This window comes from Scyliorhinus torazame, chromosome 15 (assembly GCF_047496885.1).
Source record: "Scyliorhinus torazame isolate Kashiwa2021f chromosome 15, sScyTor2.1, whole genome shotgun sequence".
In the NCBI taxonomy this organism is placed as follows: Eukaryota; Metazoa; Chordata; class Chondrichthyes; order Carcharhiniformes; family Scyliorhinidae; genus Scyliorhinus; species Scyliorhinus torazame.
The window spans coordinates 26,517,543-26,533,186 of record NC_092721.1 but is presented as its reverse complement, the minus strand read 5'-3'; the positions used below and the strand labels follow the sequence as shown (position 1 = coordinate 26,533,186).

Genomic DNA, 15,644 nt, shown 5'->3' with positions numbered 1-15,644 from the left:
AACCCGCGCATGGCGTCCGTTATGCGGCGCCGGCCGCGTCATCTATGCCGCGCCGCTTTTACGCGGGCGACAAGGCCTGGCGCGTGTAGATGACGCGGCCCCGATCCTGGCCCATAGTCAGGGCCTGAATCGGTCGGGACCGGGGCCGTTCCGCACCGTCGTGAACCTCGACGGCGCAGCCACTTCGGCATGGGAGTGGAGAATCCCGCCCATAGTTCTTCTAATAATGTCATGGAACTTTTCTGTCTACTACTCAAGAGAACAGATTGGGTCTTTTTAAGATTATGCTAAAGATGGCATCTCTGACGTGCAGTACTCACTCAGTAATGCACTGGATTGTTAGCTCAGATCGTACACGCAAGGAAAAGGAGTGAGAATTGACCACATAGCCTTCTGACTCAGAGGTGAGAGTGTATTAGCTGGTGAGCCAAGGCTGACACTTAAAAATAATGAACTTAACTCTAGCCTGACAATATACAACATGTAGAAATATAACTTGTTTAAAAATGTAATCTTGCATACAACGGAAACATTTCACCTTGAAACTCAATTTAGGCCATATTTAATGTGATAATCAGTTATTGCACGGTTTCAGAATTATTGCACGGTTTCCTTTCTTTCTCATCCCCGGATCACATCCCTCGCTCTGTGCTTCTTTCCACCAACCTAACCCCCAGTCTTTCAATCTTCCTACATTTGACTTCAGCTCTTAAATGTATGGACGGACTTGTCTACAATTGTTTGCAGCAGAAAAAACAGCTAGACATTGCATAAAGTAGGTAGAATATATCTACTCAGTATTTGCTTAGTAGATGTGAGCACATAAATAATAACCAACCACAATTTATGGGTCCTGAATTGACAACAATTTAAAATGCTTAGTTCTTTACGATGAACTCATTTTCAGATGTAACAGGATGTACAGCACAGATCAGACCACTCAGCCCAACCAATACTGGTGTTGATTCTCCACTCGAGCCTCCTCCCTCTTTCATTCTCCAAGCCTATCAGCATTTCCCTTCTCGCATAGAATTATAGAATTTACAGTGCAGAAGGCGGCCATTTGGCCCATCGAGTCTGCACCGGCCATTGGAAAGAGCACCCTACTCAAGCCCACACCTCCACTTTATCCCCGTAACCCAGTAACTCCACAATGTTTTGGGACACTAAGGGCAATTTAGCATGGCCAATCCACCTAACCCGCACATTTTTAGACTGTGGGAGGTGCTTACCTAGCCTCCCTTTCAATGTATCTATATTACTCACCACAACAATTCCCTGTTGCGAATTCCACACATTCTCAGAACTCTCTAGGTAGAGAAGCTTCTTCTGAATTCCTTATTTGATTGTTTTGGTGACAATCTTACATTGACTGCTTCACAAGTGGGAACACTCTCTCTGTGTCTACTCTGTGACTACTCTTAAAGCCTTTTTAAGGTAATTTACCCTTTTCTTTTTAAGAGAAGAGACCCAGCCTGTTCACCCCTCCTAGTAGGTAGAATCCCTTATTCCGGATATAATTCTTGAGAATCTTTATATTTCCAGTGCCTCTACATCTTTTTCATAATATGGCACCCAGAATTCTATGCAGCATTGTGGTATAGGTTTGATACGAGTTGAGCATTACTTCTTTGCTTTTCAATTCTATCCCTCTAGAAATACCCAAGTGTTTGGTTTGCTTTTTTTTTTTTTACAAATACCGTAAGTACTTAATAATAATCTTTATTAGTGTCATAACTGCAATGAAGTTACTGTGAAAATCCCCTAGTCCTAGTGTGAAAATCCACACTACGGCACTGAGCGAGAATTCAGAATGTCAAATTCACCGAAAAAGCACATCTTTTGGGACTTGTTGGAAGAAACACGGAGCACCTGGAGAAAACCCATGCAGACATGGGGAGAACGTGCAGACTCCGCACAGACAGTGACCCAAGCCGGGAATCGAATCCGGGTTCCTGGCGATGTGAAGCAACAGTGCTACCCACTATTCTACCGTGCCGTGATTTACATATATTTGTACTCCCACATCCCTGGACTCCTCTATCCCATTTAAGTTTTTATTTTCAAAGTAATATGGAAACACCTTCTTTTTGACAAAAGCGAAGACCTCAAATTTATGCATGTTGAAATTCAGATGGTCATTCTACAGGTTTGTTAAGATATTTTTGCTATTTGTTGCGATCCTCCTCAGAATTATTATAATATTATTATTACTGTTCTCCCCACCATCCGTCCCCTCCAACTAATTTGGTGTTATCTGAAAACTTGGGAATTATGTTTTTGATTCCAAAGTCTAAACTTTAATATAATTTGGGAACAGCAATGGTCCCAGCACTGATCCTCAATCCACTTTCTATCTTCTGCCTCTGAATAACTACTCTTTTACCCCGACTTTTTGACTTATTGCTTGGAAACTAGCTTGCTATCCCATTCAGTATTAATTAAACATCACCAAGTTACCACACTTAAATATATCGAGGACTATCTTTCAAAGAAACATGCAATTTTAAAACTATTTTAATAAAATGCTTCGATTGTTTCTATTCTGGGCAGAATTAACACCTGGCAATATGAAAGCGAGATTGAGCAGAAATGCGAGAGGCAAAATAGCATCGCCAAAACAAATGCAAAGTTGAATTTGGCCCGAGCAGAAACTTTACCCATGATTTAAAAAGGACAACTGATTTACAGGGTTTTCAGGATACATTTGTTTCAAATATTTATGGTTTGATTGTAAAAAGAAAATTGCACCTTTATTCTCTAAAGACAAGTGAAGTAAACCCTTGTTAGAAAGTTGTATGCGGCAACTCACTTCAGCAGAACTTTACTTGCCTAATTAAATAATCAAAGGCATTCAAATAAGAACTGCATTTGTAAATTGTGTGCACATCACCCTACTGAATTTTTCCTCCAAATATTTTAAATTTCAGGCTGGAATAACAAACTGGCACATTAAGAGACTGTAGTGAATATTGACATTCACAACCCAGTAAATACCAGTTATAAACAGTGGCATATTACAAGTGCCACAGCAGGGAAGCGAGACAGGAAAAAAATACAGTGTTTTGGGATTTAGAGTATAAATACAGCTTCTGATCGTCAAGTATCTTAATTACTACTTAGCACACGTAGCATAAAATTTACAGCCTAAGTTTCACAAAAACCCAGTTATAGTGTCTCTTGGGTTTTAGCTTAAAGAAATGCAGTAGCCATCTGTAGCTGTAATTACAAGTAGTATTTCAAACCTCCTTAACCAAAACTCTGCAGTAGTGCAATAAAAGCTGCTGTAGGTCAGCACAGACTTAGCATCACCACCAAATTACTGGCATGCTGAAGTTCTAATGGAGAAACTCTGAACATTAACTGTACTTACATATTGGAAAATGCCCCTTGGTCGTGCAGCCACATATACTTTTTAATAGTCACCGAGATACTTGACAACGAAAGCATTGAAGAATAAACACTGCTACTGGAAACTTCCCATAAGAAATGTCTCAAATCCTCTCAAAACACTGGCTTCTAGAGATTTGGAAAACTATTGTGAAACATACGATTAAAGCATGTACCAACAGGGCAACACAACTGAGCATGCTAACATAGGTTCACTTCAAGATTCCAAACTTAGTAATCTCACAATGACAGCCAGAGTGTCAAGATGGGCTGAAACAAATCAAAATTAATCTTTCCAGTCATTAACCTGGAACATTACTCCTGTTTCCCTCTCTATAGATGCTGCCCTACCTCCCTCTCTATAGATGCTGTCCAACCTGGACAGCAATTTACAGAATCCACAGTATTTTGTTTATAATTTTGTGTAAAAAATCTAACCATGCATGAAAAAAAATAAAAAGACTTGCATTTAGAAAATGCTCATCATGGCCTCAGAGCTTTCCAAAGTGCTTTAGAGCCAATATTTTTGAATAGTCACTGTTGTAATGGAGCAACCAATTTGTACATGGCAAGTTCCCACAAATCAGTTTCTAAAATGATGTTGTTGTGAGGAATAAATATTGGCCATGATATAAAATAGTACCATGGAACTTTTTAAGTTCACCAAAGAAGGCATGCCATCCAGGGTCCCAGGTTCGATTCCCGGCTTGGGTTACTGACTGTGTGGAGTCTGCACGTTCTTGCTGTGTCTGCGTGGGTTTCCTCCAGATGCTCTGGTTTCCTCCCACAAGTCCCGAAAGACGAGCTATTAGGTAATTTGGACATTCTTAATTCTCCCTCCGAACAGGCGCCAGAATGTGGCAACTAGGGGCTTTTCACAGTAACTTCATTGCAGTGTTAATGTAAGCCTACTTGTGACAATAAAGATTATTATTTTGCCTGAAAGATGGTGCCTCCAACAGTACTGTAGTGGAGTTTCAGCCTCGATTTTCTGCACTGGTCCCATCACCACAACCTTCTGGCTAAGAGTTGAGAAGGCTACCAACTGAGCCACTGCCTGGAAGCATTTCAGTGAATACACAATTGGATCTTAAAAATGTCATGTTATGGGCGAGGCGTTTTCAGAACCCCAAAATGTATCATGGAGTTCAACCAACCTCTCCCTTTAATGTTTTTGTTGCTTTTCCGAGCACGTGGCTTTTTCCCTAGGTGTGATATTACAATTATGGACACGTGGGTTTTTAAAACACAAAACACTGTTTATTCCATGAACTCAACTTAACATCTTAAATAAACATTGGATCTCTTAACACCCCTTACTTCAAAGATAACTCAGAAAATATTGCAACAGTAAATAATTCCTTAAAATGTTCCTTCAAACTTCCAAGAGACTTAACACCTTTAAACAGTATCACATCGGGTTAAAGGATATATATATTTTCTGTAGAATGGCAGAGATATATTAGCTTGGTTGATTTCAGCTCCAGCACCTTGTTTTTTTTCCTGCCACTCTATGGACACACACCGACACACACAACCTGCTTTCTCCAACTGCAAAACTAAACTGCAAAACTTGCAGCTCTCTGGATACACACAGACACACGCACTGCTTTTAAACTGAAACTAAAAACCTGCAAAATGGCTGACCTGAACTGAGCTCCACCCATTCTATGACATCACTGTTTTCTTAAAGGTACATTGCTTAAACATCCAGTTCTTAAAGACACTCTCGCATGACAGTCAAAAAAAGTATTAGAGTCCCTGAACTTGGGAGTGCAAAAAAACTTTCAAAATTAAAACTTCAAACTTAAGACTAAAAAAAAAGTGAAATCTGGAAACAATTCCTTTTCAGATGCCAAACATTGTTCTATTTAGGACTGTTCTAACTTATAAATATTAAAAATGACATGTAAACAAAACATTAAGCTACTTTTGACATTTTCTGGCTCATTTTGTTAAGCTACATACTGTGATTTTACTGATTTGTAAAAATGTCACTGAAGTCATGCTTTGTCAAATTTCTGAGTTCAATAATAGATATGCAAAGCCAAGAGGAAAGAAAAATGAACTTAAATAAAGTAGAAAAATATATATTTTAAATATCGGGGTAGAAGGTGGCAGGAGGGAAAGTGTTGGAAATACATGTTAAACAAGTCAGATGGCTGACCCAGGTTTGCAAAAGCTAAACTGATGCAAAAGGTCATCCTTTGCCTACTATACGTTGATCCTGAGCACAAGATATCTTTGAATTTTTAACCATCTTAACTGCCAACAATATAACGGGTGAACTTCATTATAATGTGAAGTTGGGACGAACAGATAGAAGATAATTTTATTAAGGTGTTCATTATGGTCAGGCTTGGTGATTTGCTCCTCCAGCAAAATAAATTTCAGCTTATGATTTGAGGATTTTTAGTTTTGGTGTGTGTCATGGATGATTTGAAGCTTTGCTTTCCGAGACAAAGAAGGTCTTTCACTTGTCACCTTCATGCACGTGCATGTTTTCTCCTTGCAGCTGCCGCCACATGGCTGTTGCCTATTTTCAGTTTGCATGCAGACTTGTCAGGTAACAAATATATACATCATACAGAATTCACACTATAGCTGGTTATCTTCCAACTGGTATCAGCTTGATTACCAGTTGTATCCAGCTCAGTCCGGTTGAACCTGTTTACATGTTCATTTTAGTATGGCTGATTTCCATTTAAAGGAAAGGTCATGCTCTTGGGAGTATTAAAACTAGGTGGTCATTATAAGCATGCTTTGTTAGAACGAAGTTAGCCAGGCAGTAAGTACAATTTGTTATTTGATCCATTAGATATACCAAATTCTTCAAAAATAAAAGTTAGCATGAGATTTCCACGTATTTCTAACTTTCCCTTACTATAATTGCTATGTCCTTTAATTTTTCTTGCAGTTTCGTTGTTTAATAAAAATGATAATCTACAGACCATCTTTATTCTAAAATGTTCAACTTGTATCCTACTCTATAGGATCTGCAATTTTAATAAGTCAAATACTGTAATGTTAAAATCTGCCAGTGTGCTGGTTCTGAGAGGTAACAATATATTGAAGTTAACTTTGTTGTTGATAGGGCAGATGAAAGTCAAAATGCTGAATTTTTGTGCTTTTATGTAAACTGACATTGCAATGTTTAAATGCAGGAAATGCATCAACTATCCATTCACCGCCTTCCACACTACCATGCCGGGTTTCAAAACACTCCATTCCATTTCGTCTGTGACTCCTCTACATTTGGCAGTCTACAGTGTTGCAATGAAGAGGATATCTCATTTCTTTTAAAATGCTTTTCATCATTAATATCCTCCAGTGCTGAAGATACCCCAGGTGGAACATTAACTTATCTGTTTTCTCAACCGATGCTGCCTGACCTCTCGAGTGTTGATTCAAATGTTCCGCACTCCAAAGAGTCATCCCATCAGCCATAACTCCCTGGAGCCTGAAAAATCTGAATTTGTTAAGTTTAATGGACACAAGTGTTGCTACCATTTATAGCAAGCTTTCCGGTCTCCACTGTAGACCCTTTCATCATCTGGTATCAAATCAGTATTGCTTGGAGCCTCTGCTGCTCCTTTTTCAACTCGCAGCCAATAGACTGGCAGAGATGGGAAAATCCCACTTTCAAATTGCTCCTGGCTCCCAGGCAATGCAAAAAGGTATGAAATGAAATTAATGAAGTCTGATTGAAGATTGAAGTCTGTTTTGGACAAGGGTCTAGATTTCATAAACAAATTCAGGGAATTCTGCTCAATGGAAATCCATTAGAAACGATATTAGAGTTATAATCTACTGAAGGTGTTGGCTATCCTTAGAGATACATTGTATAGAACTGCCAGGGGGATCAATGTATCATTTAACACTTAAGGATTCTACATTTAGAAATAGTAAAACTATACATCCAAATTTATAATCCAGGTGGCACTTCATAATCACACACTTTCATTCAACAATTGCACTTTATCATTTTACAATACTGAGAAAGGACGAAAGCAAATATTTTACACTGTTGCTTAAAGATAATTTAATTTTCCTGAACTTGATGCAACATATGTTTCAACAATCAACATTTATTTAGTGTCAAATCGACAACATTAAAATAGCTGACAAAAATAAGATATTTAAAAATAATAATGGGCAAAATCTCAGTTATGTATGTACAAATCAGACAGCAAGTTCAGGGGATTAAGGAAAATGCCATGAGGTATGAATTTGCAAACCATCCTAATTTGTCAATTGACCTCTCTGATACAGAAAGGGAATCAAATTTTATATTTTTAATTTTTTTTCTTCTCTCTCTGCATACAACCTTTCTTGACCTTTTTATTTCTCTGTGCCCAATTTGCCATTTGAATTCATCCATTCTTCTTTATTGTTTTTCCTCAATAGTTAAATTTTATTGCTTAAGAGAAACTGTTGGTTGCATCATTCACTAAGTTCCCAGATGCTCAAGTGCCACTGGCATATAGTTAGAAACTCACTGTTCCAGCAGGTCAAGCACACAAAAAATTAAGCTGAAGGGTACAGATCTAACTAGTGCCATATGCAAGTAGATACCCCACACCAATAAGATCAGATCCAACTCATTTTTAAATTGAAATGTCAATTTCCCTCCTTATTTCTCATTCCGCAACTTATTTGACTCTAATCTGTCCTCTTCCATCATTCATTTGTTTCTCTTTTAATTTTTAAATCTCATTGGTTAAGGAGCTGGACTATTGATCAAAAATTTGAAATTCAAATTGAAATCAAATTATTCCACATTGGTTTATGTTCTTTTACATAGTGTGAACATGCCAACTATTAAAACATTCTTGGACTATATCATTAGGTGTGTTTGGAGACACATTCATAGTCATGTAATAACCGGTGTTGCATTCTGTGATAGAGAAACTCACATTTTTATTCTGGTAATATTGTCCATTGCAAGTATGGTGTATTTGAGAGAAAGATTCCCATTTGATATGAAATTCGGGGTGAATTATAGTTTTGCTTAGAAATAACTTTTGCAAAAACAAAAATTAGAAACATTTCACCTCAGACATTGGTTCTTCAAAATTAATGTCTAAAAGAAAATGTGGGGGAGTGTTTTCTGTTGGAAAATCACACCCAATTTCCATCAAAGAAAATATGGTAATATTCAATTGTTATGCACCCCAAAAATCTTCTAGATCTACTGCCACTCGTGGGTCTCCTGCCCTTCACAGAAGCTGTAATGATGGTAGTTATAGGAAAAGTTATTTTCCTCCAATCTTTTTAATTGGGACAGCATAAACTTTAAAAAAAAGTCAACATCAACTTGAAGGCATTTTACTCAAACTGGTTCAGATTATGAAAGAGTTAATTTGCAACAGAAAACACTCTTGATGACTGCAATTGTGATTGATGTGTGACAGCATAGCACAGAAACTCAAAATAATGCACAGCATCCAATTAGAAAATGTGCAAACCACATTTTTGAACATGTAATACAAGCACTCCATAGTGATATACACAGGATAGAACTGTACCTGAGGTGTACCTTGTAGAATTTCATCAAACAGATTCCTAGGCTCCCTAAACTGTCCATGCGTAGCAGATTGTTAAGCAGAAAAACACAAGACAATATACGGTAACACAAATGAGTAGAGACCATATATAAAAATGTCAAACTTCCATTCAAATTTCTAAAAACCTTATGAGATTGTCAAAAGTCTCATGGGTTTGGTACAACTATGCACTGAAGACACATTTCAATCGGTTGCTGAAAATGCTAAAATTGAAAATTGTTATTTTCACAAAATTAGAAGATGAACAGTTTATAGATTGACATTCTTTTAAGTGTGCATATTTTCAAAAAGTATTCATGCTTTTGTGGGCTTAAACAATTATAGGAATAGGCGCTCCCATTTGCCAATCTTGCCCTATTACGAATGGTTAAGTGATGCAGATTAACCAAAGTGACTGAGAATTTTACTTGGGAATCACAGAATTGTGTACCTGTTTTCAGCACATGGAACAAGTGACTTCAAGGAATAACGAGGTGAACTACATCATTCTGGATAATGTTATTGATGCGCAATCAATTACACTCAAGACGAAGTGATTTCATAACTGAAGGCTTTAATCTACTTGAACCTTTTCCCCAGCAGCTTCGATACAGAAAGTGAAGGCTGCTGGGACGGCACCATCTCTTATACCCCGCCTTCAGGGCGGAGCTACGTAATACAGCCAATGGTAAACTTCTGGGTCTAACCAATGGTCATCAGCCTCTCAGGTACCGCAATACCTGGTACTACCACAGTTATTACAATAGTAAAACTCACTAAAGCTTTCTGCTGCTCATAAATTCCGACTCAAAACGTTTAGCTTCTACCCATCAGGTCACTCTGTAATTCCACCTGGTTTGTCAGCACGAATCAGTCACTCAAGAAAAAAAAACTACGATATCACCGTGATACATTGCACTAAAATAGAATAATTTCTCACTCTTTGTCCAGCTTCTGCTGCTCCAGCTGCCATTGCAGCAGCTTTGGCTTTTTCTGCTTCATCATATGTAGGCAGGGAGGTGGCAACACTGTATGGGGGTGGCACTGGCATAAGGTCACTCTGGAGATCGGATTCTGTTGAAAGAGAAGACAGGGACAAAAATTAGTTTAAGTCTTGGTCTTGGGAGACGAAAACAAAATAAAAATCTGTTTGTAATTTACTTTACAATGAATTGTCTTAATTACACCAAAATTTGATTCTTCCAATATTGAAAATTGTTACAAGAATGGAAATCAGAAGCACATTCCTTGCACTCGTTATTACTACCGAGGAACAATGACTTCCGGTGGCAGCATGTAGATGGAGGTCACACATCAGGTGTCTCCTGCTAGAGCAGTGTTTTTCAAACTGTTTTTGCCCGGGACCCATTTTTACCAACTGGCCATCCACGCCGGCCGACCTTCCCGACCCGCCATTTTCTCTCGCCTTTAATGCGAGAGGTGAGCCTGGGCTTATATTCTATAGTCTAGAGTAGTGAAGAATGAGAAATGACCACATTGAAACAGGCATTATTCTCTCTGGACTCTACAGAGCAGATGTAGAATGTACGTTTTCCTCAAATGGGTGGCTTACAGCCGAGGGATATAGTCTGCAAATGACAATGCGATGATTTTAGACATAGATGAGGAGGAACTATTTAACTCAAAGTATTGTGAATCTTTTTAATCTGTAAAATTCACTATCAAAGAAGTTCTGCAGGCTCAGCCGTTAAGCATATTCAAGACAGATGCAGGAAAACGGATTTGAATTTTCAAAAAAATCTTCCTGATCTTTGCTGACGTCAGGAGGAGGCAGTGTTTCTCTCTGGGCACCGAGCATGCGCGCTGATGAGCGTGCACGCATGCGCAGCACGCCCACATTTTTAAAGCCAGTCGCGCCCGTCATTTTTAAAGCAGCTCGCAGCCTGCATTTTTAAAAGTCGGCATGCTGAAGCCGTTGAATTCCTGCGATCGAAAACGGCGTGATGGATGGCTCCAGGACTCTCCCGACACCTGCCCGTGATCCACCCGCAGGTCGCAACCCCCACTTTGAAAATGCTGGTGCTAGAGTCTCTGGTTTTTAGACTTTCATGCCTGATTTCAGGGGTAATTTGTGGATACGGTGGTGTGGGAAGTTGTAAGGAAGATGGGAAATGTCAAAGCCCCAGAAGACAGGTGCTGGAAAGAAAAGGCCAACCGAAGGTCCACCGGCGACTGAGGCCGAGAATCCTGCAGGAAGAAAGATGGCGGGGTCCGGGTCTCCGGGTGAGGCTGCCCCCCTCATGGTGGAAACTCTAACCAAGGTGATGTTGGTGGAGTTTAAGAGGCTTTTTGCCAAGCATATGGAGGAGTTCGGAGGGAGAGGATGAATTTGATGAAGGAAAGGCGGCAGTGATGAAGACATCGGTCGAGGAGTGGGTGCAAGGAGATAAGTTGAAGGATGTGGAGGAATCATTGTTGCAACTCAGCGAATAGTTCACCTCGATGGGAGCTGCGGAGGGTGGCGGAGGTGAACAAAGGGCTTAGAGCTAAGGTGGAGGACCTGGAACACAGGTCAAGGCGGCAAAACCTGAGAAGTGTGGGCCTGCCCGAGCGGGTGGAGAGCCCGAGACCAACCGAGTACTTTTCTAAGATGTTTGCGAAAATGATGGGGGAGGGGGGAATATCCCTCCCGCTAAGAGTTGGACAGAGCACATCGGCCACGCAGGCCAAAGAAGGAGCCACCAAGGGCAGTTATAGTCTGCGTTCACGGCTACTACATGGAGAAGGTTTTGAGATGGGCGAAACAGAGAACAGATGTGAAGTGGGAAGGCGTTGGTATACGAATATACCAGGATGTGACGGCAGAGCTGGCGAGAAGGTGGGCAGCCTTTGGACGGGTGAAGGTGGCATTGCAGCAGAATGAGATTTGGAGTAGTCTATCCTGTGAAGCTGAGAGTAACTCACTACTCAAGGGAGTGGCCGCGGTCATTGGAGCTTGGTCGAAAAGGTTTCTATGGACCTGGGAGGTGTGATCAGTGGGGGAAGGGGATCGATATTGGGTGAGGTGTTTGCAAGAGGAAGAGGATAGTGAAATCCCCAGTCAGAATGGTACGTGGAATATGAGGGGGTATGGGGAACCAGTGACAAAAGCGAGAATTCTCGCGCACTTGAAGAGGTTAAAAGCTGATGTGGTGACGCTGTAGGAGACCCATTTGAGGTTGAAGGATGAGGTGAGGTTTAGGAAGTGCTGGGTGAGTCAGGTGTTTAATTCGGGGTTCGATAGTAGGGCTTGGGGAGGGGGTGGTGATTTTGGTGGGCAAGATGGTAAGGTTTCAGATGGTGGCTGACCAGGGGGGCAGGTACATGATAGTGACAGGTGCGTTGGAGGGGAGGTTGGTGGTGCTGGTATGCGTTTATAGCCCTAATTGGGATGATGTGGGGTTCGTTAAGAGAGCGTTGGGTGGGTATCCTGGATCTGGATACCCATGAGCTGATGGTAGGGGGGAATTGGAACATAGTGCTGGAACTGAAGTTGGACAGGACCCAGCACCGCTCGCTGACCCAATCGGTGGGGCGGGTGGGGGTGGGGGGGGGGGGGGGGAGTGGACCCGTGGAGATTTTTAGTTATCAAGAGTATTAGTTTTTCTCTCTATTGCACAAGGTATTTTCGAGGATTGTTTTTTTTGTGGTGGGAATAACACTTTTTCGTAGTTACGAGGTCGGAGTACTCGGCAATTGTGATCTCGGATCACCCTCCACATTGGATGGATGTGGTTTTGGAGAATGGGGCAGCCCAAAGGCCGGGATGGGGAGTGAATGTGGGGTTATTGGCAATTCGGAGCTTCTGTGACAAGATAGGGAAGGTGATTGAGAAGTAGATGGGGTTCACTTGCACAGTGGAGGTCTCACGGTTGGTGGTTTGGGAGGCTCTGAAGGCGGTGGTGAGGGGGCAGGTGATCTCGTTTAAGGCTAAGGTGGAAAGGAGAAAAGGGAGGAACAATAATGACTGATAAAGAGGTTTTGGAGGTGGATAGTGTGGTGATGTGCATCAATGTAAATACATGTAGGCTAGCTAGACAAGAGAGGGAGCACCAGAGACATCACACACACACACAACCAATAGATCAGTTAGATAGAACACGACCAATGGACATTCACGATACACACAGCGGTGACACAACCACAGGAGGGCATTACACCAACCCATATATAAAGGACACCACACACATGATCTGCTTCTTTCCAGTGGAGACAGTCAGTGAGGGCAGACACAGGGTTGATTCAATATCACTCCCACCACGTGGATTGCAGCAATTGGTTAGTCAGTCTGGGTAGCTATAGTAGGATTAACGGTAGTGTCGAACCAGAGTAATAGAAGTGTAAATAGTTTAATAAACGTGTTGAAGTTATCTCCACGTCTGAACCTTCCTTTGTCAAGTGCACCACAAGGAAGCCGCTTATGTTACACCTAGAACCTAACAAATCAGATAGGAGGTACGTGGGGACCTGGACCCAGGTCTACTGGCAAAGAGGAAAGAGTTGCAGGCGAAATTTGATCTATTGTCCATGGGGAAAGCGGTGCGTTAGTTGAGAGGGGCGAAGGGAGCTGTCTATGAGATGGCAGGGGTATGCTATGTTATGGGCCAGGGTTTAGAGAATCCCAAAGTGTATCATGGAGTTCACCTGACCCACAACTTTTAATAGATTGTGGTATGGGGAGCACACAGCCCACTCTACAGGTGTGGTACAGCAGAAATGAAAAAGTATTTTTTTTAAAGCAAAACAATGTTTATTCTATGAACTCAAGTTAACCTTTTTAAAACATACAGTGACCATCTTAGCAACCATTAATTCAAATACAACCCCCAAAGACTACAACACTAAGTAATGCTGAATAACTTCCCAAACAACATCCAGAAGACTTAAACCTTTAAACAGAAGCACATTAGGTTTACATTCACTACTGAGAACATTTATAATTCTGAATTGACCAAATGATCAAGAGATAGTATTTTGATGGCAGAGAGAACAGCAGTACACCTGCTTGGTCTGGTTCAGCTCCAACACTGGAACAAAACTAAAACACACCCTGCAGCAAACAGCCTAAAACGAAAGTAAAAAGCGGACAGACAGCCCAGCTCCACCCACACTCTGACATCACTGATAAACACCCATTTCTTAAAGGTACTCTCACATGACAGTTACCAGATCAGCTCCGTTATTAGGCTGCGGTGAGTGGGATAGTTCGGGTGCGGGACAAGACAAGGGAGTTGGTGGCTCCGCAACAAATTAATAAGGTGTTCGAGGAGTTCTATATGGACCTGTACAAGTCAGAGCCTACTGAAGGCTGAGCAGGATATGAGGGAGTTTTTGGGTGGGCTAGAGTGCCCGAGGTTGGGGGAGCTAGAGAGGGCAGAGTTGGAGGAAGGAGGTGAAGGTGGCAATTGGGAGGATGAAGGCAGCAATTGGGAGGATGAACGCAGGAAGGCGGGAAGGCAGCGGGGCCCCGACGGGGTCCTGACAGGTTCCTGGTCGAATTTTATAGAAGATTTAAGGATAGGCTGGCATTGTTGATGGTGGGAATGTTTGAGGATGCGATGGTCAGGGGTGTCTTGCTGCAAACGATGGGTCAGGCCTCCATGAGGTTCTCTTTAATGGAGTCCCTAGGTTTTAGGAGCTCTTGTGTCAGGAGCTCCATCCATTGCCATGTCGGCAAGAGGGCTGGCGGTTGCCTCGGTTCTACTCGATCCGCCATGTTTTGCTCTGCCTCGCTCCTTGTGTCTGAGGCCTTGATCTTAACCTCAAGGCTCTTAAGGTTCTTGTTGTCTTTTGGTGGTTTGAGGGCATTGCCTCGGATTTTCGATGTTTAAGGGTGTGTGGGGGGGGGGGGGGGGGGTTTGCTTAGTGACTGACTTTTGGGCCGAAAGGATTTGGGTTGGAGGCTGCAGTGGGACAGACACCTTTCATGCGACTGCCACCTTCCACTTGTTTGTGTCTCACACAAATGTGTTCCTTTCCTTGGGCGGGAGGCTGATTTGCTGAGGTGGGACTATCTCACTCTGTGGGCCGGGTGCATGCAGTAAAGAGGAATGTTTTGCCACAATTCCCGTTTTCGTTTCAATGCCTACGGGTCTTTTTGTCCAAGGTGTTTTTTTAGGGGCGTGGACAGGCTGGTCTCCTTTGTTTGGGCAGGGAAGGTGGCTAGGATTTGGAAGGTGATACTGCAGAAGGAGCGTCAGAGTTAGGCCTCCCAAACTTGATGCATTATTATTGGGCAGTAAATGCAGAGAAGGTTCGGGTATAGAGCAGGGACGGGGCCTTTGTGGGTGAGGATGGAGACGGGCTCGTGCAGTGGGTCGGGGTTGCACCACGGAATAAGGGGAATCATGGGTTTGAGCCGGGGAGGATGGATACAAGGTTCTGGGTATCTGAAGAGAGGGGAATTAAGGAAATGAAGGACCTGTTTCTGGGAGGGTGGTTTGCGAGTTTGGAGGAGGAGGGCAAATGACTCAACTTTGTGTGCGAGGCTAGGGCTGAAACAGTTGAAGGTAGTGTACAGGGCGCACCTTACAAAGTCTAGGATAAAGGGGTGGAGTGTTATAACCTGCCTACTTACCATTAGCTGGGGACTAATGACAATCCCACAATCCTGTGGGAGTATGAGCTTCCCCAATGAGGGGGGGGGGGGCGGAGAAACCATTAGTAAACTCCATGTATAAATAAAGCTGGCCAGTTTGGAAACAGCAG

At 42.0% G+C, this 15,644-nt stretch overlaps 1 protein-coding gene across 2 annotated transcripts in view; it reads right to left on the bottom strand.

Annotated features, from left to right (window-relative positions):
- The window catches only part of ndfip2 (Nedd4 family interacting protein 2), a 129,258-nt gene that overhangs the window by 51,072 nt on the left and 62,542 nt on the right, over positions 1 to 15,644 (bottom strand). Inside the window, exons 3-4 of one of the 2 annotated variants that reach the window (XM_072476213.1) lie at positions 9,877 to 10,010; positions 8,919 to 8,969 (exon numbers count right to left, since the gene is read on the bottom strand). In XM_072476213.1, coding sequence (XP_072332314.1) covers positions 8,919 to 8,969; positions 9,877 to 10,010 — 185 coding nt within the window. The remainder of the gene's footprint in view (positions 1 to 8,918; positions 8,970 to 9,876; positions 10,011 to 15,644) is intronic. The other variant, XM_072476214.1, reaches the window with a different exon arrangement.